Source organism: Anguilla anguilla, chromosome 2, assembly GCF_013347855.1.
Source record: "Anguilla anguilla isolate fAngAng1 chromosome 2, fAngAng1.pri, whole genome shotgun sequence".
Classification (NCBI taxonomy): domain Eukaryota; kingdom Metazoa; phylum Chordata; class Actinopteri; order Anguilliformes; family Anguillidae; genus Anguilla; species Anguilla anguilla.
Window position 1 is genome coordinate 22,632,560 of NC_049202.1, and position 27,354 is coordinate 22,659,913.

Here is a 27,354-nt window from a genome sequence, read left to right on the forward strand (position 1 = left end):
TGTTTAAAATCAAAATATGGGGAATACACAAGGGTGGTTTTAATATTCTTATACAAAAACTCAATTGCAGATTTGCTATTACACTGTTTTGTGTGTATTTACTTAATATTAATATTTTCTTAATATAATGATATCATCAGCAGTAGCATTTGAAAATAGAGTAGCAGTATCAGTAGGAGTAGTAACAGAATTGGGGGCCTCCAGTGGTGTAGCCCATAGAGCACCACATGCTCATAGCAAGCCACGACATTGGCGGTTCGAGTCCGACCGCTGACATTTGTCGCATGTCTCTCCCTCTCCCTCCTCCTAGTTCTTCCTGTCTCTCTACACTATCCTGTCTAATAAAGAAAAAAAAGCCAAAAAAAAATTTTAATAAAGGAGTAGTAACAGAATACAGAATTACATGCAAGTCATAGGAGTAATACAAGCAGTAGTTGTAGTATTAATAGTTGTAATGTTGGTGTTAGCAGTAGCACCATATTAACATTTAAAGTAGTAATACCTGTAGTAGTACTAGTAGTTGCACTCGCAGCAGAAGTAACAGTAGTGGTAGTAGTAGAAGTTGACTTATTTAATGGCCCCCCTCCAGTGGCACAACTGAATGTCTGTTTCTGAATGATAATATCTTCAGTTTAATTATTTAAATGTTTCCTGAACTCTCCTGGAGCTCTTCTTTTACAACCAGAAGGGAGTGAGTGCCACAGAGTAAGAGAAAACTGAGAAAAGTCATTTTCTTTATTAAAAGAACAACACTGACAACCCCCGGAAAAATCCTCAAGAATTAATAGCAGGCTCTACTGAGCCCCTCAGGATCAAGCCCTTACAAGGAAAGCAGACTTGTGTTAGTGTAATTGAATGTATGCATCACTGCCAAAAAGCATTATCTCTGGCACACACCCTGGGCACATGCACACACTGTACTTGGGAAAGAACTTTAACATTGTAGATGCTCAGTGCACCCAGATAGCGTCATTGTTAGAAATATTCCTTTTAAAAGCAATGGTAAGCAGTCATATATTCATGAGGGAAATTTTACACGATGAGCTACACTTTCTAAGGACAGTAAAGAAATTTCATAATATCCCAGTCTAAATCCGCATTAGAACTAGCCATTAATTTGTTGACTTTCTGGAATCTGTTTTTTTTAATCATTTCACAAGATTGGCAGCCATGGCAGGCAGCTTCCATATGGATCATAGCAGCTGATTTCTTTAATGGACCACCTCTAAATGTCCTTTTATCTTTGGGCACGTGGAAATTATTTAATTCAAGATAAATATGCTTTTGGTTTTTATAACCAGTTGTTATGTTAATGAATGGCTTTATTATAATCTGTGAAGGAAGGTACTGTAGCATATATTTACAACAAACACTTCAATTTGAAAAAGGAATGGGCTGCTGATGGATAATCTGGTGAATGGCAACCCAGAAAATCATGAAAGTTAGTAAAACTCAGAAAGTGGAGGCTGACCGCAGGGCGTCACAGATTCGTATGGGTGCGATGTTGGTGCCGTTGTGATCATGGCCAGGGCACACAGCCGGGTACAGGGCATCGGCGAAGGTCCCAGCACAGAAGGTAAAGAGTGGGGTCATGCTGTCCATGCCCAAGAAGGAGACCGTACCCCCAGGGAAGCTACAGAAGATTCCAATCCTCTTGAACCATTGAGTCACGTCCAGTTTGTGGGCTACACCCCCGTGCCAGGCAGTGTAGACGCCATCGAAGAACTCCATGCACCAGGAGTCCACTCCCCTCCCCAGCCAGCAGTCTTTCTCCTTCCCTTTGCGGGGGATGCTGGGATAGGTCAGGCCCACCTCCCAGTATGTCTTCCCACCCACGTCCACCTCCCAGTAGTGCCGGCCCAGCATGAAGCCTTCCCGGCTGATGACATTGAGGGTTGTGTCAAAGCGGGCGGGGCTCTCCTGTAGCTCCTGCCAGATGTCGGTGTAGGAAGCACGGTCACCATTCGGTGAGATGACCAGCTTTGGGTGCGCTGTGTCCGGATCCAGGGCCACCTCCGAAGTATCTGGTTCACAAAACAAATGTAATTTTTTAAATGATTCATTTATATGACCAGTAAATCTAAGAATAACAAGTGTCTTGTTAAAGGGGGCAACAAGTGAGAACTTTTGACCCACATCCTGACAAGCCAACATCGCTGCTTTACACATAAAAAAGTGCTCTTTGCTGCATTGCGAATCAGAAAATCCATCAATCTGAATGAGTTAAATCTGGGTGACACAAGAATAGATGTCAAGCTTACTGCACAGCTGGTTGGTCACACTGTCCACCCACAACCAATGATTCTGGCTGTTTTAATGTGGTTTCTTTTTCTGTGTCAAAACTGAAATGGATGACCACAGAAAAACTGAAACATCATACATCATTTGTTTTTACTCATTTTAGTTCCTTACTAAAGTTATCTTTAGTATCTTCATTATCCTTTGTTTCAGCTGTACTATGTTTAAGCCCTGTTTTTCATTATACTGCTTTAAGAAGTATATCTGAGCCTTAGCAGTTAATGTGAGAAAATATGCAATAAACACCGTCCCAGAGGTACAAGTACGTTAGAGACGCAATGACCTGGAAGTGTCTCTCAGTGCACTAGACTCACATATAGTTTTGAAAGAGCCTCTTTGCTCATTGGACAAATGTACATATCTGTCAGGGTTGAAGGCACTTACAGCTCTTGAAAAGTTTCTTCGTGACAGGAATCTGGGCGCGAATGAACAGCAGCAGATTGTTGGCTGAACTCAGGAGCTGTTCAGCCTTAAACACATCCAGCTGGAACTGGTCAGGATCGATGACCTTCAAAACCTCTGCTATCCTAGAGAGAGCAGTGAACATCAACCAGTGAAAAAGTCAGACACTAACAAGCAGTCCTTAACGAGTGGTGAGAGTAAGCCTCTGAAAAGCAGTCACATTAAACCCCTAACGAGCAATCAGAATAAGCCCCTAACGAGCAATCAGAATAAACCCTTAATAAGCAGAGTATACACCTAATCAGAGTTAGCCATGTTACATTTTAAATTTTAGTCATTTAGCTGATGTTCTTATCCAACTTACAATTATTATTTGAATATTAGTAATCAGATTGTGCTTCTAATGAGCAATCAGAAGAAACCCCTAATAAACAGAGATTATTATCTATAGGAACAATCTGAATAAATCCCTGATAAGCAATGAGAGTAAGCTATGTTACATTTTTACATTTTTGTCATTTAGCTGATGTTATTATCCAGAGCAACAACTTAATTAGTGCACAAAGAAAAGGCCTAGATTTGTAAATCAATCCAAACAGTAATTAACGAGAGTGTAATGGTCAGGCCATAACACATTGGCGCTAGATAATCCTTTGTCACTAAAATTAAAGTGTGGAATGGAAAGTTGAGAGGTTCTTAAACATTTTTAAAATTAAAAAAACATTATTTTAACAAAGTAATCAGAGTAAGCCCGTAATGAGCAATCAGGTAACCCCTGATAAGCAATTAGAATAACTGCCTGATAAACTATCAGGGTATGCCTCCCAGAGTAAGCCATCACAGTAAACCCAAATGAGCATAGTAACCACCTGATAAGTAATCAGATAATGCCCTTAATAAGCAATCTAAGCCCCTTATGAGCAATCAGAGTTAGACACTAACAAGCAAATTTAGGCCCTGATTAGTAATCAGAATATTCCTTCAACTAGTTATCCGAATACACTCCTGGCAATCAGATTATGCTCTTAACAAGCAATCACAGTAACCACCTGATAAGTAATCAGATTATACCCCTAATGAACAATCTGAGCAATTCCCTAATGAGCAAACAGAATAAGCTCCTGAAAAGATATCAGAGTATTCCTCTAATAAGCGCTCAGAATAAGGCACTGGTAAGCGATCAGAGTAAGCCTGCAACAAGAAGCAAGTGTGTAAACCTAATTACATTATGCCCTTAACAAGCAGTGAGAGTACACTTCTAACAGGTGGTGAGAATCAGCCCCTTAGGGTGAGAATTGTCAGTCAACTACTAATGTTCAAAGTAGACCGGTTAACTGCTGCATGCATGTGCTATACATGTACACATACTTCCCAGCATTAGTTTTTTTAAAGCAATTCTGTCGAAGGAATATATGTGCATTAAAAGCAAAATCCAAACAATGATTTAAACGAGAACAATACAAAAGTAGTGTGGCAGACATGCATAGTAGGGCTGTACCAATTGACATTCAGTATCAATCAGTCAATTAATCTTATGCTTTGATTTGCAACTAATTTTAGTCTTTTCAATGTGAAATTTTAATATTTAAAAAAATCAAGGCAGTTGCCATCATCTAGGAAAATGAAGTTGCCAAAATGATCAAATCTACATTTTAAGATTAATATAGCAGTTACTAATAGAAAAACACAACAATTTTTAAAGAATTGATTTACAGACCTCATTATAAGGCTTACTACTGTGTTTGACAAAAAAGAATGAGAGCCAGATGTACATACCGCCCCTCTGTTTCAGAATTCTGCATGGGGGACACAGAGGAGGGGAGAGAGGTTAAAGGTTGTGTGTATGGGTGAGCGTCACAGCTGTCAACAGATTGTATACATGACAACAGGTTGGCGTGACCCTCTGACAGTTTGAGCACAGCAGAAGAGTCAAAAATAGACAGAGACAATGCTAGGCTGGAGGCAGAAATGCACCAGAGGCTGAAATGAAGGTTATGCTTTCATCAAAGGCCATCTACTCACAACAGCCACCTGCATTTATCAGGGGAAAATAAGTGCAGTGCAACTTGCTCCTGTACCATTTTGCTATGATATGAAAGCACCCTACCTGGTCATAGGGCTCAGGCTTGTCCCTTTCCAGGTGCAGGCTCAGTTCAGACAGCTCCAGAGCCAGGTCCTGGGACAGCAGGTAGCAGCTCTCAAAGTTCTTCTCCAGGAAGCTCACGGCTGCCTCAGCCTCCATGTCTATCTGGGTCAGAGACATCTGCAGGTCCTCCTCCAGCACTTTCTGCATCTCCTCATACTTCCTCTTCATATGGTCTTTCAGTGCCCCTGTTTTCCTCTGAGGAACAGGCAGAGTAAACCCAGGGTTCAAATCACTTCACATGTGACGAATGACACTCCAGTTAAAGTACATCTTGTACCATGTCTTCTAGGTACACCCCCAATAGGACACCCAGGGACTGTGGGACGTGTCAATAAAGCCTCATTATTACCTATTTTGGTGTTTATATTGCATTCGTTTGCTGCAAGTGTATTGTGAAGGTTCAGGAAAGGTTCATAGCCTCACAGCACTTTCAGTGCACTCACGCTGATATCAGCTTGTTTTGCGGTCAGTTTGTCCATCCGGTATGCCACCGTGTCCCTCTGCTTCTTCAGGTGTAGCTGGTGTTTCACAAGCACTTCCTGGGGAGCGAAAATGAAAGAGAGAGGAAGTGAAGAGCATTTACAGGAGACAGTAGAGCTGCGGGCAGAAGCTCAGGGGTGCAGAGACTCACTCTGTTTTGGGATATTGCAGCCAGCTCCTGTCCCTCCTGAGGTGTACGAGTGGTACGGATCAAAGGTATCGCCATGACAACTCCGACACTCAAACCCGTTTCCCTGCTGTCAGCCCCGACTGCACCTGGCATCTATGACTCCACCGTCACTGAGGTAGCACCAGGGTCGGAAAAATGCTGCAGACCAGAAAGCACCCCCACCTCCGCAGTGACCCGAGAAGCGTTCCCCTTGGGGCACAGCAGGGTGGAAATCCCGGCACTGGAATCAGGTGATGGAGTCACTCCCAAGAGGCTGCAAGGAGCCAGTTCCAGTCGCCGCCACGGAGTCTTACCAGGCCAGGACTACAAGGGTGCTGCCTGTGCCAGGGCTGTCTTATTTATAGGCTCTACTTTGACCTGGCTGGCCAGAGTGCATATGCCAGGCTTTCCCTCATGCAATGTCACCCAGTGGTTCTGAGGAAGGTTTCCATGCCAACTTGTACTATTCATAGCCACTGCTGATGACCCCACAGGCCTTCATGCAGTTGTCAAATGCATGGTGTGACTGCCATGTTTGTATGTCTGGGGGGTGCTGATGACCTGTATAATGTTGGGCGTATGTATTCCTGTAGGGTGGGGGAAGGGGGTTGCACAAACAGAGAGCAATTTCTGCTATCTGTTTTATGCATCAGTTTGTGCTGTCAGGTAAAAACTCTTGTCACATATTCAGGGCACTACAGTTGGTCACCATGGGTCCTCTGTGAGAATTTATCTGTATTGTTTTCTTAACACAACAATTCTGTTATCTTAAAACTTATTAGATAGGGTTGTGGTTTACTAGGAAGAGGGGGAACTTCCCTGTGGCAGGATTATCAAATATTTCTCAACAGAAACTGGGTGGGGAGTAGCCTGGTCTTTTAGCGGAAATTTGATGACATGGTGCTGCATTCCTGAAACATGCTGGGAAATTAACAGGCACAATCCACTAACTTTCATCAGAGGTTATGCAAAGAAGCTGGCAGGCTCTCCTCCTGTTGCTTGGCATCCGACACCAGTCCTGAGGCCCTGAGGGAACAAAATGAGGAAATGTGATGATGTATTGAAAGTAGTGCGCAGTCATTCTGAGTTACGTTGGTTACCCTCCTTGTGTAGGCAGGAGCATTTTTTATAGGTTCCTGTCAGGACCTCAGCATGAACAATCATCATGCTATTGCAAACACCTTAAGAGATGACTCAACGGAAGTTGAGATTAAAAATTCACTGTGGAACGATGACAGGTTAAAAATGCCTTCAGTCATATCTAATCTTCTCCTCTGATAGAGGAAACCTGGTGAAAACAGAGTGGACTACCTCCTCTCTTAAATCTGTCTGTATGTATATACATTTTTTAATGCATGGCTGCCATTAATTTGAATTTATAACTGAATCAAAATAATACAATGAACATGGCATGGGCAAAAGTTTGGGCACCCTCTCTGTACTGAACATCATCTCCTTTGGCAGATCTATTACAGTTTCCCAACATTTCCTGTAGTCAGCTACGTAAATCTTTTTATTCTTGCTTTTGGAGCTATTTCTCACTTTTCTTTGTTGGTGTATTCTCTGAAATATTCTTAAATGGCTTTGCAAGCACTGCATGTCTGAGGTCTCCCCACAAGTTTTCAACAAAAGTCTGGCATTGTGATGTCCATTCCAAAACTTGCATCTTTATTTCCTGTAAATTCCTCATTGTTGATTTTGAGATACATGTACATGAGATGCTAGGGATCATTGGGTTACTGAAAAAAGAAGTTGGAGCTTCCTGGGGGGTAAGGGGGTGGTACTGGAGTTCCTAGTTTCATTTACCTTAACTTGTTAAGCCTCAAGGACCTGAAAATGAAAACAATCCCATAAAATCAAAGATCCACTGTCATATATGGTATATATGCTGTAGGAATGATGTCCTTTTAAATGTGAGCATCCTTGTTCTGATGCCAATCCTAGTGCTGGTGTGCTTTTGCTTGTTCAAAGTACAGCATTGGAACTTTCAGTGAGCAGGTGGCCACACAGGGCAGTTTGGACCCTGACGATTTCACCTGTCTATAATTCAATCAATTGAAATGTCCTCTTTCTGATGTAATTGTATGTCTTAAAGCACTTTACAGATAAGTAAACATTAGTTGATCAGATGTGAATTAATTTAAAGGTTTACTTTCCCAATTAAATAGACTACTACCTAATTAATCTAATGTAAGAAAATGTGTGTATATATATCCATCCACTATCTATACCCTGGGCAGGGTCACGGGGGGTGCTGGAGCCTGCATTGCATGCATTGGGCGAGAGGCAGGAATACACCCTGGACAGTTCGCCAATCTATCGCAGGGCACATACACCATTCACTCACAATTCGCTCACACACTCATACCTATTGGCAACTTAGAGCCTTCAATCGGCCTACCTGCATGTCTTTGGACTGTGGGAGGAAATCGGAGCACCCGGAGGAGGAAATACACGCGGACACGGGAAGACAGGGCCAGGCCGGTTTCGATCCGAGGACCTTCTTGCTTATATATATGTACATGAAATGTGCTCATACCATATTATATCCCCTAATGGGGTTGTGGCAAGTGAGTGCCACCCCTCCTGCCCTCCAACAGACTCACTTGAGACAACGTTTTGGGTTTTTAGCACGGCGTGCTCTTTTATTAAGCCAACGGCTTCTCTTGGCCACAATGTAACACAGATCTTTTTGTTTTTCGGTAATTCTGTGCAGTTCCGTCTTCTCTCTGGCGTTCGCTCCCGAAGACTCCCGGTCTCCGCTTTTAAACCCCCCAGGCTCACTGTTGAAAACAATCAGAGGCAATCAGCGCAATTAAACAATTGATAATTATCGGCCCTGATTACCTCCACCTGACAGTTGTGACGAAGGATCCGAGAGCCGCTCCTCTCACTCACTCTCTCTTTGCAGCCGACGCTCAAACCACGCCCACTCCACCACAGGGGTATTCTGGAAAACATGCAAATTTGAGCCACCCATACTATGTGGAATGTTCAGTTATTTAAAGAAGGCCTGGTCAGACGTCCGGTGCCGTGGAAACAAACAACTTTAACTTGTATAATTTCCAATAGGAATTATACAAGTTCTGAAGAATGTGAAGGAAAATAAATACACACAAGCAAAACAAAGAGAAACTATTTGTGGAATGCTTTTTCAGTCAAACTGGCCTGGACAGAATGCTGATACTGCTTTGTAAGCTTACCATAAAAAAAAACCTGAAAGAGCACCTGTTGCATCACACCACCAAAGCTTTCAAAAATCCCGCAACACAGTCGGCAGGGTTATTTTGAAGCATTACTTGCTGGAGTACAAATCACTGATACCTGTGGAGCTGAACGTACATCCAGGTAAGCAGAATTGACCTCTATCCTATGTTCACTTAGCAGTAGAAGGAAAACAAACACTTTTCAGACCTATTGTATATTGTTACATATGTGTACATATGTGAGTTTACGAAGGAGAAGAGTTTACGAAGGAGTTTGTGCACAAATGTGTTGACCTACATTTGGTAAAGATGAATAAGTATCTGTTTGCTTTAGTACAGGTAGAGGTGGTGTGTCAAGTTTATGAGAAGCTACATTTACACTAGATGTGTGTGAACAAGAGTAAAATGTTGCATTGAGAACACAGTATCAATATTTGTGGCTTTGATGCTGAGCAGAGTCAAGATCTAAAACATCCCTGACATTTAAACAATTTGGAGCACTTTGTTGAATGTTTAATTGTAGTCTCAGAATGTTTAATTCCCAAGGAATTAAAATGCTTATTGTGTGTATATAATCTTGCAGTAAGGTGTGCGCATGAATATGTATTTATTGTGGCTCATGAGCCCAAACAACTGGCCATTAAAAAAGACTGTAAAATCAATCAGGTGTTGGCTGAGACAGTACAATAAGGCAGAGCAAGGGCATGAGCTGTGTGTGTCTAGGTGAAAGGACGGGAGCCTTTGTGTCACACCGTCCTCCCGGTTTCTCGCAGGCGGGTAACAGTGGGGCATTGCATGTGCGGCTGTTCCGACTCTTCCCTTTGTTCTGTTGTTCTTGTCTTTGGTTCTGCGATAACCATGTATAGTAAAACCGTGACGCCTGACCCAGGCTGATTCCAGCAGGAGGGTTGTTCTTCCCTGCCCATTTTTGAGTTTAATTGAAAAATAATGCCGATATGTTGTATTGTTTTTATGAGCAGGAACCATCTCATGACTTAAACCTTTATGACCTGTGCTGCTGTGGAGCAGTATACAATTGGCTGTAGCATAACCCAAGGAGGGAGGGCTGTTTGGTGGCATACTCCTTGTCATTTTCAGGAAACCTGTTTGTTTTTGGTCTCCCTTTAGCACCCGAAGCTTCAAAATGCCAAACACCCAGAGGAACTATGGTATGTGTGGAACCCTCAGGAGCAAATGGATTTCACTTCACTGCCTGGAAGCATATTGAATTTTCACTGCTTAAGCATCACAAAAAATCCTGTCGGGTAGCCCAGTATAATTCACCTTGGAATGGCAGAAATGTTCCTGGCATTTTCATGATTATTGGAGTCACACATATACACACATACTCACACACATGTGCACACACAATCACACACACACAAACACGCACATAAACAGGACATTGTCAACATTGTTTTCTTTTATTCCTGTAAATGGTAACTGAGAGTCAGGTTTCCATGGTTATCTTGTTTTTCTAGTGCGATCAGGCAGTGTGTTCTACAAACTTGTGGAAGGGGTTCAAGAAGTGCGGGCGGGATGCCTGCTCAAATCCCCTCCCTCCAAGAAATTCAAGTCTCTGGTGCGTTGCTGCAGGCTGCTTATAAATGTATAATTCTTTGATTATATTCTTGAAGTTAGATTAATATCTTTAATTAAATTATATATATACAGTATAGTACACATGCTATTTTTGGAGAGTTTCCTAAACATTGGTCCTAAAATTTAATCTGAATAGTGAGAAACCCACCAAATGAGTGTAAAACCCTGAAGGATTTTTCACCTTTTTGTTGAAAAATGTCATTTTCTTGTACTAGTCAATATCCCCCACATGAATATCATAGTAAATTATATGACTATATCATGTATTATGGTCCAGGGGCTTCATTTATACAAATGTTCTTAGATTTATACTTGAACTTAGTCTTAAGATAATTTCCAACGGTGTGCTTACATTCGATTCATAAAAGATACTGAGCATAAGAAACCTTGCAGGTTCTAAAAAGCCCATTTGTAACTTACGCACATGTGATCTATAAATCTCAAATTAACTTTAAATTGACTGCACCTGAACGTGCCTTACAATCAGTGATTTCCCCTTATATAATGCTAGCACAAATGAGGGTTTAGTCAGGAATAACCATGGACCAAAAGAGAAAAGCAAACTTTTTGGACAATCATCATGCGCAAAAAAGTCATTCCGGTCTCTGAAAACTGTCTCCCTTCTAAAAGCTTGGTTTTCAATGTCTTCCAATAACGCAAGAACAGCCATGGTTACTTTTTTTTTATTTGACACACTATTTATAGAACATCGCACCGTGTTTTTAATTCAAAACACCTTGCGTCTGGCAATTAATTCCTCACACCTTTAATTGATAATTCCTATGAAATTGTTCATAAAGCTAATGCAAAGTTCACCACAGGCTTGGACGCATATGCAACCCAAACTGCAATACCCCTACATAACCAGCAGGAAAATCACTTACATCAAGTCTAGACTTTGCGTAGAGATAAGATAATTTCCACATCAAAGTAAGGTTTTATAAATAACTACTTATACATGGTTTTCTGCGTAAGTCATACTTAAGATCAAAAATTGATCGTAAGTCCATTCTATAAATGAGGCCCCAGGTACGTCAGTTCAACTGAGATGAAAGAGATACTCAATTTGTTCAGGGATTACCCATAAATGAATACCCATGGAAATACCCATGATGCACTGGTGGCCTCTGTTGAGTGACTGTTCTCATAGTTGCCATTCTAGTTATCTGGCTCCTACGAAACCTTTAGGAATCTATAGATTGAGTTTTGTGACTGCCAACAATGAAGTCCTTATTTTTCATTCTTTGACATTCTTCCAGAGGTCATGGAAGCGGCGTTTCTTTGTCCTGTTCAGAATTAATGAGAAAGAACATGCCCTCAAGTACTTCAGGAGTAGTGACGACAGGGACAAACCCCTTGGCGGCATAGAAATATCTCAGTATGTACTGTATGCTCTTCTCACAGTTAACACCCAACATGTAATGTGATGCCAACATTTATTCTAATTCAAAACAATGTTAGAGTGAGGGTTGATTAGCAGCACTTTCTCGTGTTTTCTGATACACCACACTCTGCAAAGTCATAGAGTAGATTTTTTAAATGAATTCTATATTGTTATAATTATTTCACTGTGATGTGTTTACATTAGAGCATTGTTGTGAGAACACTGGTTATTCACTGTTCCCAGTGGAGTATGAAATACTCCCACTAAAGAAATAGTTAGAGCAGTACAGTGTAGTAATCCAGCTGAGTCATTATGGATATGCAAAGCCTGTTAAACTAGGTTGTTGTGATCTCCCTATATTGTTCACATGGTTGTGTGTACAAATGTACTTAAGTTGTTGAAAGTGTGTATATACGGGTGTGTGTGGCTGTGTATAAATGGTGCATATCAGAGTCTGTGCGTCTGTTAAAATTATATGTACAAGAGCACTGTGTGTTTGGCAGTGTTGAAACTGTGCGTGTCAGAGTGTACCCGGCACTGAAGTCCCTACAGTTAGCTTTGTATGTACATGGCAGGATCTCAATGATATTCTCCAGCCCTCAAAGTAACAGCAAGTGGACCTGGATCCACAAAACCTTCAAATGCAACCCCGACTCTGTGCTCTTCATCCGGACTTGCAGAAGAGACTACTTCCTCATTGATGAGAACAAGTGAGAGACTTTTGAGAGATTAGAAAAGAGATGCATGTCTGCAAGGCGCATGCTTGTGGATATTTACAATGCTCTACGAAGACTTATTTTTTCTCTGTTTGGCTCTGTGCTCCACAATTTTAGATTTGTAATCAAACAATACATATGTAATTATGATGCCCTGAAATGGGCATGTCGGGGTGTAAGAAAAGGAAGTGCTGTAATTTCTACATGGTGACACCAAGATGTATAAAAATACTCTTAAATAAAAGCTGAGAATCTGCACTTTAACCATGTGTGGATTTGATTAAAAATATAAAATTACAGAGTACAGAGCCAAATCAAGAAAAATGTCATTGTCCCAAACATCATGGAGGGCATTGTATATATTGTATATAGGTGCATTACATACATTGTAATGTACTGTTGTATCCCATGCATGGGTTTATGTTGTGAAATGGCTATGCCCTGCGTGGGCTGACAAGCTCATGGTGTGATACAGGTTTTCCATTATGTGTTTGCAATGCCATGCTTGTCAGTCCCATCTTCTTTAAAAAAACCCTTTTGAGGTACTGAAAAACAGCACTGGGGTTTTCAAAATGTTTAACATACTTTTCATGGTGTTGTTCTAATAAATTAATCTGATACTAGATGTATGTATCTTAAAAAGCAGCCTATGAAATTTAATTGTTTCTATTTTTCTAGCGGTAATCCATGCCTTCTTTCCACATAATATTTTGTTTATTTTTGCAAGATGCTTCCCACTATGGTTTACGGGTTTTCACTAATATGGCTGCATTGTATTGATCAAACCCTGATGCAGTATGCTCTTTTTTGTAGCGATAATGTGGAAGGTTGGTTCCAGGATATATCCAAAATCCTTTTGAGTCGCACAGAGTCAAAACTCAATTCAGAGGTACCAAACTTCCTATTTTATTTCTGCTAAGTGTGAATAATTACCTGTGCAATGTTTTGAATTGCTTTGTTTACTCTGTTAAATCCATTCTTTTTTACTCTTGGAATATCTCGGAGTGTAGCACAGTGGGTAAGGAACTGGGCTTGTAACCGAAAGGTCGCAGGTTCAATTCCCGGGTAAGGACACTGCCGTTGTACCCTTGAGCAAGGTACTTAACCAGAATTGCTTCAGTATATATATCCAGCTGTATAAATGGATACAATGTAAAATGCTATGTAAAAGTTGTGTAAGTCGCTCTGGATAAGAGCGTCTGCTAAATGCCTGTAATGAAATGAAATCTCCATTGTCCTGTGATATTTAATGTCACATTTATTTCTCATCAACTGAAGATGCTGACCCAACTAACAGCTAAGCCCATGGTGGCAGATGGTTCCAGCCAGGTACATTTTAATCTTTTTAATTTGTATTTGATGCTATTCAAAAAGTTCATTTTTATGTGTTTTTAATGTATATTTAAATTTAGCAGCTCCAACACTAATTATGAGTTACTGAAAAAGCAGAGGAAATATCTATTGAAAAAATATTTCAGATAAATAAACCGGAGTTAAATTTAAGGTGATAGTAAAGTTCTATGGACTTTGAATATGTGCAGAGTGTGTGTTGATGAAGCCTCTATGACTTAGCAATGAAAAACATTGTGACCGTGTGGCGATGTCTGAAGCAGGGATCTGAGCTGTGTCATTGGTTGAAGCAAGGCTCTGAGCTCTGTTATGGGGGAAAGGAAGGTTCTGGCAGAAGCTTCTCTGACCCAGTTCATCCTTTGAATGTTTCCCACAATGCACCACAGAACTGCATAGAAGATAAGGTATGATTACTGTCGCTGGGTTGTTTACAGGTACATTTGAGAGGAACTGATATACCATTTCCAGTATATTTTTTGACCTGGTGATCATTTGGATTACTAGTTTGTAGGATGAAATTGCATGATAAAATGTATCTATGTGTCTGTGCCTGTATTTGTGTGTGTGTGTGTGATAGAGAGAGAGAGAGAGAGAGAGAGACTGAACCACATTTTATGTTAAGCATGATACTGCAAAAGAAACCAATCGGATGGTGTTTCTGTTTCTTAGGGCCAGGAGAAATCCCGCCCCATCTCAGACCCTTTGTTGGACTTGTCCCGTGTCAAGATATCTCAAGATACCCCCCTGCATTTTGGTTCAGATACCGTAAGGGTTATAACTGTTTCCAATGTCAGCGAGATGACAGCATTGGCTAAATTTACAAAAAAAAATACTGTTTCTGCTGAATATAAAACAACTAAGCATGCTTATGTCCCCCAGTGTGTTATATCTACTGTAAGTAATGTGTAATAAAATAGAGGAACTTAGATAGTATGGCTTTGCACAAAATAATATCCCAATTTCAATGCAGCTAGAAATATAAAACTAGCCCCTGCAACAAGTTTGCAACTTCGAGCTAATAAGACACCTTTCATAGTAAATTATTTATAGTAATTCATAAATAATTTACTATGCAGGATGTCTAATTGGTTAATGATTGGTTTTTGTCAATTTCCGCTTGAAAATAAAATGAGTTATGCAGCTGAGTAGCTGATGTACAAATGGGTATTCTGGTCTTTCCAGGCCGTCAGCGAAGAATTCAGCTCTAGTCATGAGATTAACCTGGCTTTAGAATTGGGGGCGTGTGACTAAAACTGGCACTGCAGTGCGAGCCTCATGTCATCACATTTATAAACATTGCTTACAGAAGTGATGGATGATGCAGATGTCAGTAAAGTGGATTTGTACCAATGACTTTCACAAACAACCACTCCACAGATCAATCGACTGCCAAGCCTCGTAAATAGGCACTGCAATTGCAATGGAGTCAGGGCCATAGTTAATTCATTGCAGCCATCCTGTGGTAGATTTCCACTTGGTAAATACAATATATTAATGTTAATAGTGGAAGTCAATTAAAGATCCTGTATTGTAAACATAAAAAGTATCAAAGATCATGTATGTCACCACATCTTCTGGATTGACATCAATTATTAATTTCATATACAATATTTTGTTTTTAGAAGTATAAATCACAGTCTCATTTTAATATCACATTAACCTCTGATGCATGACAAATGAATTCAAAATACATTTGGCTCACAGGAGAATATTTGCAGTCTATTGCCTTATACAGTAATCTGAAACTGTTTTTTTTTTTTTTTTCTCAGGGCAATGATAAATTCCATCCCATATCAGACAATGTGTATGAAGAATACAAGTTCAATCTCAGGAGGTGCTCTTCAGTGGTAAGTCTTAATGCTTTATGAAAAATGTAAAAGCTCAGGTCTTATGAATACTCCCACCTCCCCGACCATGTTTATATATACATTTAAGATTATGGTGATTTCTGTATGGTGATCACAAATAAATGTGGAACGTGGCTGATGTGGCTGCCATGGCTTAGGGGTGAAATGCACTGTAATTGTATGGAGCTTTCCAGCTGGGTGGTGGCAGGGTTCTGAGCTATCTGGTTGCTGGAAGCAGGGCTATGATCTGTCTCGTTGGTGGACGCAGGACTCCAGCAGCAGTGACCAGAGTACATCTGAACCATTTGGAACAAACTCCCCAGAGCCAATCTATGATACACCAAGGAACCTCCTTAAACGTTGGAGTCAGGTACTACAGTACAGAGAAAATTGAATTTTACAACTGTGAACAATTATCTCAGGGTAAAGTTATGATGCCATGGGAAGCTTCAAGCTCAATTACAGACCCACAGTTTGAATCCCTTAGTTTTAGTCACTCACGGCTGATAGGATGAGAACTGATAGGATGGACACTGATAGAATGAGCACTGAGCACTGATAGGATGAGCATTGACAGGATGAGCACTGAGCGCTGATAGGATGGGCACTGATTGGATGGGCACTGATAGGATGAGCACTGATAGGATGAGCACTAATAGGATGAGCACTGAGTACTGATAAGATGGGCACTGATAGGATGAGCACTGAGCACTGAGCACTGATAGGATGGGCACTGATAAGATGGGGACTGTTTGGATGAGCACTGAGCACTGATAGGATGGGCACTGATGGGGACTGAAAGAGCACTTATTGGATGCTCAAAGTGTAGGCGTGTAGGCTCAGTTACCATATTTACCACATTGTGCCCCACAGGTAGGCTCTGTTCTATTCTCAAGAATGCAGTTTCTCACTCCCACAGACATGCACATACAACCTTCCCATAAAAGGGGATTAATTGTTCCTTTTGACGGACTGTGACAGTTGCGTGCCAGCCAGTCGTTTTATTTCCTTAAATTGCTTCACTTCTTTGTGTTTTGACTGTGTCCACTCGTGTGTTTAGGACAGCACTGACATTGAGGATGAAAACCAGAATGAGGAAGAGGCCACCAGCTTCTACATGAAAATGGATGCACTGTAAGTTGGAAAAAAGATCATTTGTGCTTATCATGTCATAAATCTGTCAAAACTATTTATTCTCTTTGGAAAGAGTTGTTCAGTGATTGATTGTACAGTTACTTTAGAGAGGAGAGAGTAAGACTCACCTCAATGGCCAAATGCTGTGATTAAAATTGGTTGGTTGATCACAGAACATTATGTCTCCACCCATTTTGGGAGTCCTGAAACTTCACTAATACTACTAAGTGCAATCAACAAGAGCAGGGACAAGAGCAGGCAAACATGCATTCCAGTCTCAGTGACATTAACACTGCAGTAATGTTGACATCTGCACTTTGTTTGTGATGGTAACAGCTATGAAGTTTTGAACATGGGCCAGGAGGGAAGCGAGGAGATTCCAGCTGCAAATTCTTGTCCAGAGTAAGTTTCCTGAGTTTCTCTCCTCCTGAATGAAATCACGTAATATTTACACTTGGGTATATAACGCCCACATTCATTCAATTCATCTGGAGGTTGCAGCTGGTAGCTGGAGATTCTAGTAAAATATAGTGGTGCAGAGCATCAATTTCTATAGTATCACAAACGGCCAGTTGTTCCATGTATGGTTTAGCTTCAATGATAGGGAGACTGAACTTTAAGTGTTAAGAACATTTGGTGGGTTTTTCACATCTGTTAGTAAACCAGCGAATGTAAATTCCAGGACCAAGCACTGTCGCCCTCCAGGACCAGGGTTGAGTAGCTCTGGTAAAAGGAATGTGGAATATTTTGAGATTATGGCTTTTTTTAACCACAGAGAACAAATGACAACACACATTGTCATTGGTGGTTCATTTACTTATTAATTTCATAGCCATGGCCATGATCCATTTTATTTTATAAAAACACTCACTTTATAAAATGTATGAACAGTAATTAATCTATTTGGACTGAAAAGGCACTGGTAACTCTATGCTGTGTAAAAATGGTGTGGAATGGTTGTGCATAAAGGTCAGAGATAATATTGACACATGTTTAGGCTGTTGAATGAGCTTATAAATGCTTATTGTTACTGGTCTGACCTTTCAATGCAGAGGAAACAACCTCGAAGAACAACACAATGGTTGGCATGGTTGCAATTGTTGTTGCATTAACATTTTGGGGACATATGGGGACAGATATAGCAGCCAGTTTGTCTGAGTACCTGTTTTACAGGTGTGGGCGTCACACTCCAATCACTGGTGTCACATGAGGTCATGCCACCCTTTCATTATTTGATAACTTGAAAGGGGAATGTCTGTGCAGGTTCATATATATTCTGTCCATGTTTACCACATCAGGCCCAATTTTTCTCATTTAGATTACATTTTGCTGATTCATATGCACACAACATGTGAAGGGTGTGGAGGATCTGTGTCACTAGCGCTTAAAAAAAAAACTGTTTTAAAACTGTTTTTGAACATCTATAATGATATCTGGATAACATCTACAGAGCATAGCAGGCGCTTAACCAATGTAACCTGAGATAAGAAGACTCCACTTTGGAGTGTAGCAGGTTTTTTTTTTTTTTTTAACAAACATAGCTTCATATACCCCCTGAATATTCTGTACCCACTTCTGAGCTTCTATCTGACTGTGCACCCTCCTGTAATATTTTTCTATATTCATAGAGTGAGTATTCCTTTCTCTTGCCCAATGCATGCTGGGATAGGCTCCAACCTCCCACAACCCAGGCCAGAACAAGCAGGTATAGATAATGGATGGATGGATAGAGTGAGTAAAGCAGAGAAAATAATACTGCCACACAAAGGCAAAAGGCAATAATTTAATTTCTGGTCAAAAATAAGTTGCTTTCAGTGACATTAAAGACATCCTTTATTGCATGGACTAATATCATATCACTACTGTTTTGTTTTTGTTTTTTTGTAGAAAATAGGGGGGTCGATTTACAGTGGCTACAAAGTCCTAGAGAAGCCAAAGCAAACCACTGTAACTTTAGTTACTGTATTCTGCCTTTGTTTCACCCCGCTCAAGTGCAGTTACTGTAGCCTACTCTGCCTTTGTTTAGCAACGTTTTAACATGAAGTTACCACCTTGGCATGCTTCAAAATGACTGTATTTTTCATTGGTATTATCTACTGTTAGTGCTGAAGCACACTCAGACCCAGCTCCAGATAATTAACAAGGTCTAGCTAAAATTGGTATTGTTATAGCCTGGCTCCAATTTCATTAGAATGGCTGAATATTCTTTGAGGAAAATTAATCTTATATCATTATCCAAATAAGGATGTATATCAGAATTATCATTATGTTGCTTTTAATTGTGATCACCAACTGAAGTGAAAGATATAATGGCAGTTACTGCACTTTTCTTCGGTATGACCCAAATATTTTGGTGTGTCATGCAAAGACAGAACACCATAACTTCCAAATAAGGGTGAAAGGTCAATTTAGAGGTCAGGATAAATATGTAGGAAAAAATGCCACATAGAAAGCAAGCAAACTCCCCCATCTCCAATGATCTGCATACAGCTCATTTTACTGGACTAGATAAAAACTTTTAAGTAATTTTTCTTTGTTCTACACACTGGGAAGTTACTGTCTTTGGTCTTTGTAGGGCAGAATAGATGGAAAAGGCATCACAGTACAGTGCCATGGCTGGGGAATGAAACCCCACCCACACGGGGGGATTGACGTATGGCTTGAGAGTGAGCTGCCTTATGGGCGGCTCCACATTTATTGCGGCCTATGCGCGGTTTTATTGGTTGAACTGATACAGACACAAATACCACACACTCCAACAATGTATCTTAGCCGAGAGCATACACTTCGAATAGAATGTGATGGAGGTTAATAAATAAAATGCTCTGTTAATATGTGGTGTCCTTCAATGCCCGGTTTCCATGCTGTGTTGTCAAAGCAGAGACTGACCTACGCCCTGCTTATCACATGCTTACGAACATGTTAGGCAAAACTGAAACTGTTACGTGAAGCCACGAGTATGAGGAAGCATGTCGACGTTAAATTTTAAAAGAAGTACAAATTTTTAAATCTCACATGGGGGATTTTCTTTATTCAGCTTGTGTCACAGTGCAGATGCATACTGCACACCCCCCTTTGTGAACTGATGTTAAACGCCTCTGTTCGTTTCCGTTGTTCCTGTTTTTCTGGAAAGCGTCTTTGTGACGGTGTCTCAGTAGAAACTGCTGCTCAGTTGAATTTGGAAAGAGTTTACATCTCTCCTCTGTTTCTCTCTGTCTGCAGGGAGAAGCCTCAGCTCCCAGTTCCCCCAGCGGAGAGGACCAAGGTCTCCCCAGCGCACATGCTGTTAAACTGGGCAAAGAACAAGTCTTTCCCCTCCAACAGGTTGGAACCACAGAATCACAGTTGCAAGTAATTAATCCATTTGCACCTACCTCCCAGGGAGCAGGGTGGATTTTTCAGAATGGAGAACAGTATTGTAGGATAATAGAATGATAACGCTATGTGACAATAATGTGCGGGGTAATACTGTATCTTGGGGTAGTACTATTGGGTAACTAGCGTATAATATCATAGGGTAGTGCTATAGGATTGTAAGTGTCGTTCATTAGTACATTTCGATTGTTTTGCATACACATTTGGCAATTCAAAGAGTTACTGCGGTTGCACCGTGTAACAAAGAACTGAAACCTGCATTAAATATTTCTTTGAAATACTTTAACTATTTAAACTCTGGAAAGATGACTGCAGATTACTGACTGGTAGAGACTGGTATTTATAGCACAACATTTGTGAATGCCGTCTGTGCCAAATTACTGACTGATTTACAAAGGCATTTATGCAAATCAAGGAATCGCGCAACTACACCCAAATAGCCTAGATAGCTGACAAACACAATAGGTCACGTTTTTAGCTGCAGCTGCATGATCAGCCTTCGTAATGTATTTTCTTAGCGAGGGTTTGCTCCCATTTATATTTGTTTACAGTTGAGTCTGCTTCTCCTCTCAGCTCTTCAGCACAATTATTCAGTAACTCAAAAACAGGTGAAGTTGTCTCCGAATGTATAAATTTAATGAAAGGTTGGTTCTTCACACACTCATTGGTCATTCGCTAACATTTATTGGAAACTAGTCTGTCACTTGTACACGGCCTTCATTTTTATTATGCGCACAAATAATGCTAAGCAACACAACTAATGACTAACAAAAAGGTCCACAAACGACACTTGTCAGAATGATCGGCAGGAAATGAATCTCTTCAATATTTCTTGGAACAGCTACCTCAGTCCTTAGAATCTGACAATTTCAAATGAGTTGTTTCCATTAAAGTAACATTGGTGTTTAAATATTTCTCTACAATTAAACAGTCTGCTTAAATTATAGTACAGAGGGGAGGTCATCTTTGTTGCCAAGCAAGTCCAGTAAGCTATTGCAGTGCCAAACAATCTTTCTTTTCCACTCTCTTGCAAGCTTAACATTATTATTGGTGTCTTCCTCTTGTAACTATGACAGCTGCCGCGGTCGCTGACAAGTGTACACAATGCATGGCATTTAAATAGACTGTGCCAACAGGTTTCAGGTTATCATTTTGAATATCTGAATTGGAGGTGCATTGAACCCCATTTGCACAAAGATGAATAAATCTGGCGCTGACATTATGTACATATTTGGCCCAAGTCTGGAAGAACCATACCCATACCTAGTTCATGCTAAACACAATCATGTTAATAATACTCCCACATGCCATTTCATACCAGCAGTGACCGGGACACAGCAGATGTCAGAGAGATCACCGTGAACCAGAACGACCTGAAGACTCACCTGACTCTAGTCGAGGTCAACGGGAAACCCTGGTATGTACATGAACTTGTCAGTATCCAGCAGAACTGGAAAACCAAGGTCACTGCCTGTGTCAGTTCCCTGTAGAACCTCAAAACAAGGGTCACTCTCATCTTTTATGAGTGACGGTGTCATAAGTGTGTGTTAGCTTCCCAGTTTCAGTCAATTAATAAATTAAATCGTTCTCAAAGAAATTGTACTGCGACATGTTTTTGCCAAAATACTTCATTATGTATTATGTCAAAAAATGAAAATAATATTTTAATTTAATAAAATGTAACCAAATATCCCACAAGAGTGTACTCAAGAAACTGCAGCAGTTCTGTACATAAAGAGGTGGTAGAAAATGGCCTCAGTGACAGCGACAAATTTAAGCGAGATGGAATGAGGAGTGGAGGGGGAGCAGTCCAGGACCCTGTGCAGCAAAACACACTATCCTTGTTTGGAGATAGTGCAGAGGCACTTTACTTGTGTCCGGTGGTCACATGGTTGGCATAAACGAGGTTCCAGAACAGTATGCCCTGCACATGCCACAAAGCCTTTACTGCAAGGACCCAAAGCGGATGGCCCTATAAATGAGCCAGGGGGTGTAGGAGAATACAGAATTACAGAATTCTCTAATCCCGCCCACCCCCGATATTCTGTTGCCCGCAGCATCTCTAATTGGCCGGCTCTGCCTGAGACGAAGTGTCTGTTCCGCAAGGGAGATCAAATCCTGGCCATCAACGACCTGCGCATCGAGAGCATGGAAGAGGTGCAGACCTACCTGAACAAAGTGCTTAAAGACCAGGTACAAGCACACACATGCTCACAATCAACTCACTGCTCACACCCAACTGTCTGTACTCACACACTACACTCAATAATACTTGTCAAATACACACTTTTTGTGACTGACTCACAAACATATATGCACGCACACACACACATGGAAACACACACACGCACACGCACACACACTTTCTGTAACGCACTCACAAATGTATATGCCCACACACATGCACACACACACGGAAACACGCACACACACACACACACACACACACATTCTGTGACTCACAAACGTATATGCACACACTCGCACACACACACAAAACACGCACACACATGCACACTTTCTGTAACTCACTCACAAATGTATATGCACACACACATGCACACACATACATTCAAACACACTCATGCACACACGCACGCACACACCCACACAGGTTCTCTTTAATGAGTGTTGTATAGAGCATATGTGTATGTAAATGGTGTTTGGCTTTCTCCCACAGGTGAAACTGACAGTGCTGAGGCAACCAGGGTCAGAGGCCTCCCTCCCCAGTCGCTGGGGCACCGAGTCAACTGTTGAGTGACCCGTCTGGGCGCTGCACAGGGGCAGAGTGCTTGGAGGGGGGTCATTCCTGTCCTGCCCATGTGATCTCTCACCTAAAGGTCACCGCACTTCCTCTGTCTTGAGTGCTGAATATTGGTAGCGGACAGAAAGCTAGCGGTCACCACATCCTTGTTTTCCCTAACGAAAATATGAAGGAGATGTCCAGTTTTTTACAGGCGATCTGTTTCTATGTGAAAGGTCTGGATGGGCATCACACCACCAAGACACACCTGGACTCTGATACAAAGGGCTGAAGCCAAGAGCTCCATTCATGAAATGATCGGACAGTAGTCCTATGGTGTGTGGGTTTTTATTGGGAGTGCAGTCATAAAAATACTGTGTGCAGATAATCCTTATTTTTATTCAATCTTTATTCAATCAGATTTTCTCACTGAGATAAGATCATTCTTTTACAGGAGAAAATTGGTCCAGTAGTGATCTGTGCATTGTTTTTTTATGGTCCACACCATACCATGTATATTCTTATAGCTGTTTCATAGGCGGTTATATAGAAAGCTTGTTGCCAGCTGGATATTTAATATCTATTCCAGCATGCTCGAAGAATTAAAAATATTTTGAAATATAAATAAATCTGGTCAGGGCCTGAACTGTAAGATTCTCTTCTGCAATGTGCCTGATCACCACTAGGTGTCCTCAAAATTCTGTGTTCGTTGTGAAAGTCAAACAGCACAGTTAAAAGCTCCGTCAATTCGTGCAGTTATCCTTTACTTTCCATTTGGGAGGTTTTACTGGGTAAATATTTAAAAATGTAACCCAATTAATATTTGTGATCAAGCTTTGATGTGCTATTGAGATCTAAAATATTCCATTGGATGGATTGAATTTTTTTATTATTTTAGTTTTGGTGACTGGTCAGCAAAGTTTCAAAATTCTATCACATGGTAAATTATTATTATTATTATTATTATTATTATTATTATTATTATTATTATTATTATTTTGAATACACAACATATTTAATAAACTCAGATTACATCTTTTTCTTAGACATTCAGCCAGGATTTCAAAACGTTTGCTGGATTGTTTCACGTGACAAGAATCAAACTTTCAGCTGTTTTAAGGGACATTAAATATATATTAAATACATATGATGCAGTGTTAAAGCAATACTTTCCGAGAGTTTCTTGCACTTCAGGCTTCTGAAAACTTGACAGTGACACTTAGAGGTGCGTCAGAAATTATTTTAAAAAATAATTCAGGCTTAAGAAAATCTGTAAATCCATAGCTTAGCTACAAACCATGCAAATATTTTACATCCAGATAAAGGAGTGGAGGTGTGTAGTCTTGGTGGAAAGACTGAAAAGGTACATGTTATGTCATCTGAAAGAACGTTCATCTTCACTGCTGGTTATGACAGTGACTGCAGTCTTCCTGAAACTCTTCTTTCAATTGATAGGGGTTAGCTACCTCATGCTTTCCGTCAACGGTATGATATAAATGCCTAGAGATATCCATCTGTAAGAGATCTCTCTAATTGACTTGTATCTTTATGAATATTGGAAAAATTATGTCCTCATTTTGTTGTCAAATTAATTCAGTTGAATCAACTTAAGTCTTAATGAGAAGACAGTGGTTACTGTAAGTAAGACTAATAAAATGCAAATTGCTCTACAAACCCATTTATCTTCAACAGACATCACTGAGTTTATACTTATATACTCTACTTATAATGTGATTGTATGAATGTGCACATTTCTATTTGACTGTTTAATTAAAAGAAAGTAAATAAGCTTTTGTGACTACAGTTTTACCTCTGTGATGGTGTTGCCAAGAGTAATATTTGTCTTCATTGAAGGGAGGCTAGGCAAAATGAAACGCAGTAGCATAAAATTGCAAGACTGCCCGTAGAACAAATTAAAATGACCCCAATACAGTCAATAATCAAGTGGTCATAAATAAACTATGATAATAGTCTACACCCATTTGGTAAGAACTATAACTCTACATAAACTGAACATTTTCTGTTCACGGAATGTTGAGAATAAGTCTGAACTAAAGTCAGAAGCCACACAAATGCAGTTAAACATCTGCAGAACCCATTAGTGTTTAAGACCAAAATCAAGCTGAGATTGGTAGAATAAAGAACTGGATCTTGTCATTTTATGTTTTATCATTGTTGTTAAAAGGGCTAAACATTAGGTCATCCAATAACATTTGATGTCACATTTATTAGGTTAATCACATACAGCGCAGAGATAAAGTATTTAGACAGTAACACAATTTCATTGGATTTGAAATTAAATAATACAAATTTTAATGGGGTGGAGACTACCAGCTTTAATCTGAGGGCATTTATATCCACATTGAGGGGTCCATGTAGGAATTACAGCCCATTTTTAAACATTGTCTCCTCATTTGAAATAAATCAATGAAATATAAGACACTGTACTGCAGCCATCTTCAGTTCATTTTGGCACTGAATAACTTATTGGTTGCTTTAGCAGTATGTTTGGCTCATTGTCCTGCTGCAGAGTATAAGGTTATCCAATGAGCTTTGAGGCATTTGGTTGGATCTGAACAGATAAGAGTGAGCCAGTTCCAGGAGCAGTCATACATGCACAATGCTTTGGTTCATGAGCAGCTTCTTTCTTTCTCCACACTTTCCTCTTTCCATGACTTTGGTAAAGCCCAGTGAACATTTTTGTGATGAAAAGTTGAAAAAAAAGTTGAAAGTTAACCCCCCCAACACACACACACACACACACTTTGCTGTGGTTATAGCCTCCACTATCCAAGGAAGGCTTTACAGTAGATTTTAGAACATGGCCACAGGGATTTGCTTACATTGAGCCATTCCAAGAGCATTATTGAGGTTGGTCACTGATGCTAGGTGTAATGATGATTTGTCCATTAGGCAGCCAGATAGTGAAGTGTGATTCATCACTCTGGAGAATGCGTTTCCACTGCACCAGTCCAATGGGAGTGTGCTTTACACCACTCCAGCCAATGCGTGCCATTGCGCATGAATAACTTGTGCTTGCGTACAGCTGCTCGGCTATGGAAACTCATTTCATGAGGCTCTTGTGCTGTTCTTGTGGTGACATTGGGCCTCATTCAGCAACCGTTCTTAATTAAGAAGAATTTTCTTCTTAAAATCCACTTACGCAGTTTTCATGAAGATTCGGACATTCACCAATGTTTTCTTACTTGGGATTTGTTCTTGGGTAAGAACAGAATCTACGCACACTCAAGAGCACACTTACGCACATTTGAGTGCTGACATGTTTGTGCAAAATAATTGGTTATAGTGTTTTCTTCAATTCTACAGTTGTATAATATTATAGGATTTAAATTACAATAATATTTTTATCATTCATAATATTTTTAAATAATTATTTTCATTATTTTACAAAGCATTAAGGTGCCAGGTTCCGCCTCAGGGGGTGGTTGTCTCAGTGGGAATTCATCTGTAAATAAATGATAAAAATCAAACCATTGCAGTGACCTTTTATTTTTGGGGGTTTCAATTATGCAATGTTTGTTCTATACTACAAAAGCAAATGTTTAAATTTTGAATACAAACTAAGCACTTAGGTAACACTTTTTAAACACATGGACATGTTGAAGAAGAGAACACTTATTCAGGGTCGTCACTAAGGGGGTGACACCAAAATGACTGGCAATACATTCTTTGTGCAGTGTTTTGTGCAGCGACGGGTTTACTCCGATGCAGTTTACTGCCGGTTGATTTAATTAGCGGTATTAATATAACGAGAAGCGCTTTGTCGTTTGAATGCATAACATGCAATTCCTTGCGCCCAGGCCCACCAGCATTTTTTAAATTTTTTATTTTTGTGTCATATTTGACATCAAACCATTTTTTTTACTTAATCAGTTGTGCGCCCTTCTCCGGATACTGCGTTCACTGAACGAGTAATAGCATCCCATGCATCTTTTTTGTGTTATTTTATATCCACTGCTGACTACTAAATATGACAGGTCGTTTGCTGTTCACTTCCCACAGCAATATCTCCACTTCAGTACTACGTTTGTCCGGTGCTCCACCGTCTTTAGATTTTCGTTCGGGCACTATTGACTTCGTTCGTTCTCAACTTTTCTTTTCGATTTCTGTGTGTGCACATGGCCCTGCAGTCTCATGCCCTTTTATGGGGATTGGCGGTGCGTTTACCTATGCTAAAGAGGAACAACTGGCACGCGCTTTACATTTATGAGGACAATGGGATTCATCATTTTCAGAACACGTGCGAACAATTCAGCGGTTTAAGAACAAGTCGTGAATCTGACATAGACTTTTCTTAGGATCTTTCTTAAGAACAAACTTAAGAAAAAACTTAGGAAGATATTGGTGAATGAGGCCCATTGTTTCCAGAAGTAGTTTGTAACTCTGTAGTGAGTGTTGCAACCGAGGACAGATTTTTCAATGTGCTACACACTTCAGCACTCTGCAATCCCATTCTGTGAGTTTGTGTGGCCTACCGCTTC

The 27,354-nt window shown here is 40.3% G+C and overlaps 2 protein-coding genes across 5 annotated transcripts; one reads left to right on the plus strand and one right to left on the minus strand.

The window, feature by feature from the left end:
* Positions 1 to 701: 701 nt before the first annotated feature.
* Positions 702 to 8,207, minus strand: si:ch211-28p3.4 (E3 ubiquitin-protein ligase TRIM39). The gene is made up of 7 exons (XM_035404306.1): positions 7,897 to 8,207; positions 5,478 to 6,521; positions 5,290 to 5,385; positions 4,808 to 5,041; positions 4,477 to 4,496; positions 2,683 to 2,825; positions 702 to 2,024 (listed from the first exon to the last, which is right to left on the minus strand). The coding sequence occupies exons 2-7, from the start codon at positions 5,607 to 5,609 to the stop codon at positions 1,453 to 1,455; spliced, it is 1,197 nt and encodes a 398-aa protein (XP_035260197.1). The 5' UTR covers positions 5,610 to 6,521; positions 7,897 to 8,207; the 3' UTR covers positions 702 to 1,452.
* Positions 8,208 to 8,500: 293 nt separating this feature from the next.
* On the plus strand, positions 8,501 to 24,641 carry LOC118219487 (pleckstrin homology domain-containing family S member 1-like). 4 transcript variants are annotated; one of them, XM_035402670.1, is made up of 17 exons: positions 8,501 to 8,843; positions 9,830 to 9,870; positions 10,183 to 10,283; positions 11,563 to 11,681; positions 12,263 to 12,397; positions 13,217 to 13,292; positions 13,682 to 13,732; positions 14,014 to 14,157; positions 14,423 to 14,518; positions 15,523 to 15,600; positions 15,869 to 15,970; positions 16,661 to 16,734; positions 17,071 to 17,136; positions 19,957 to 20,085; positions 21,431 to 21,526; positions 22,167 to 22,302; positions 22,790 to 24,641. In XM_035402670.1, exons 2-17 carry the CDS (start codon positions 9,846 to 9,848, stop codon positions 22,868 to 22,870), a joined length of 1,509 nt encoding a protein of 502 aa, XP_035258561.1. In that variant the 5' UTR covers positions 8,501 to 8,843; positions 9,830 to 9,845; the 3' UTR covers positions 22,871 to 24,641. The 4 variants fall into 4 exon arrangements, with proteins under 4 accessions (XP_035258561.1, XP_035258563.1, XP_035258564.1 ...); XM_035402672.1 differs by having other exon boundaries at positions 19,957 to 20,058; XM_035402673.1 differs by having other exon boundaries at positions 19,957 to 20,058; positions 21,434 to 21,526.
* Positions 24,642 to 27,354: the final 2,713 nt, after the last annotated feature.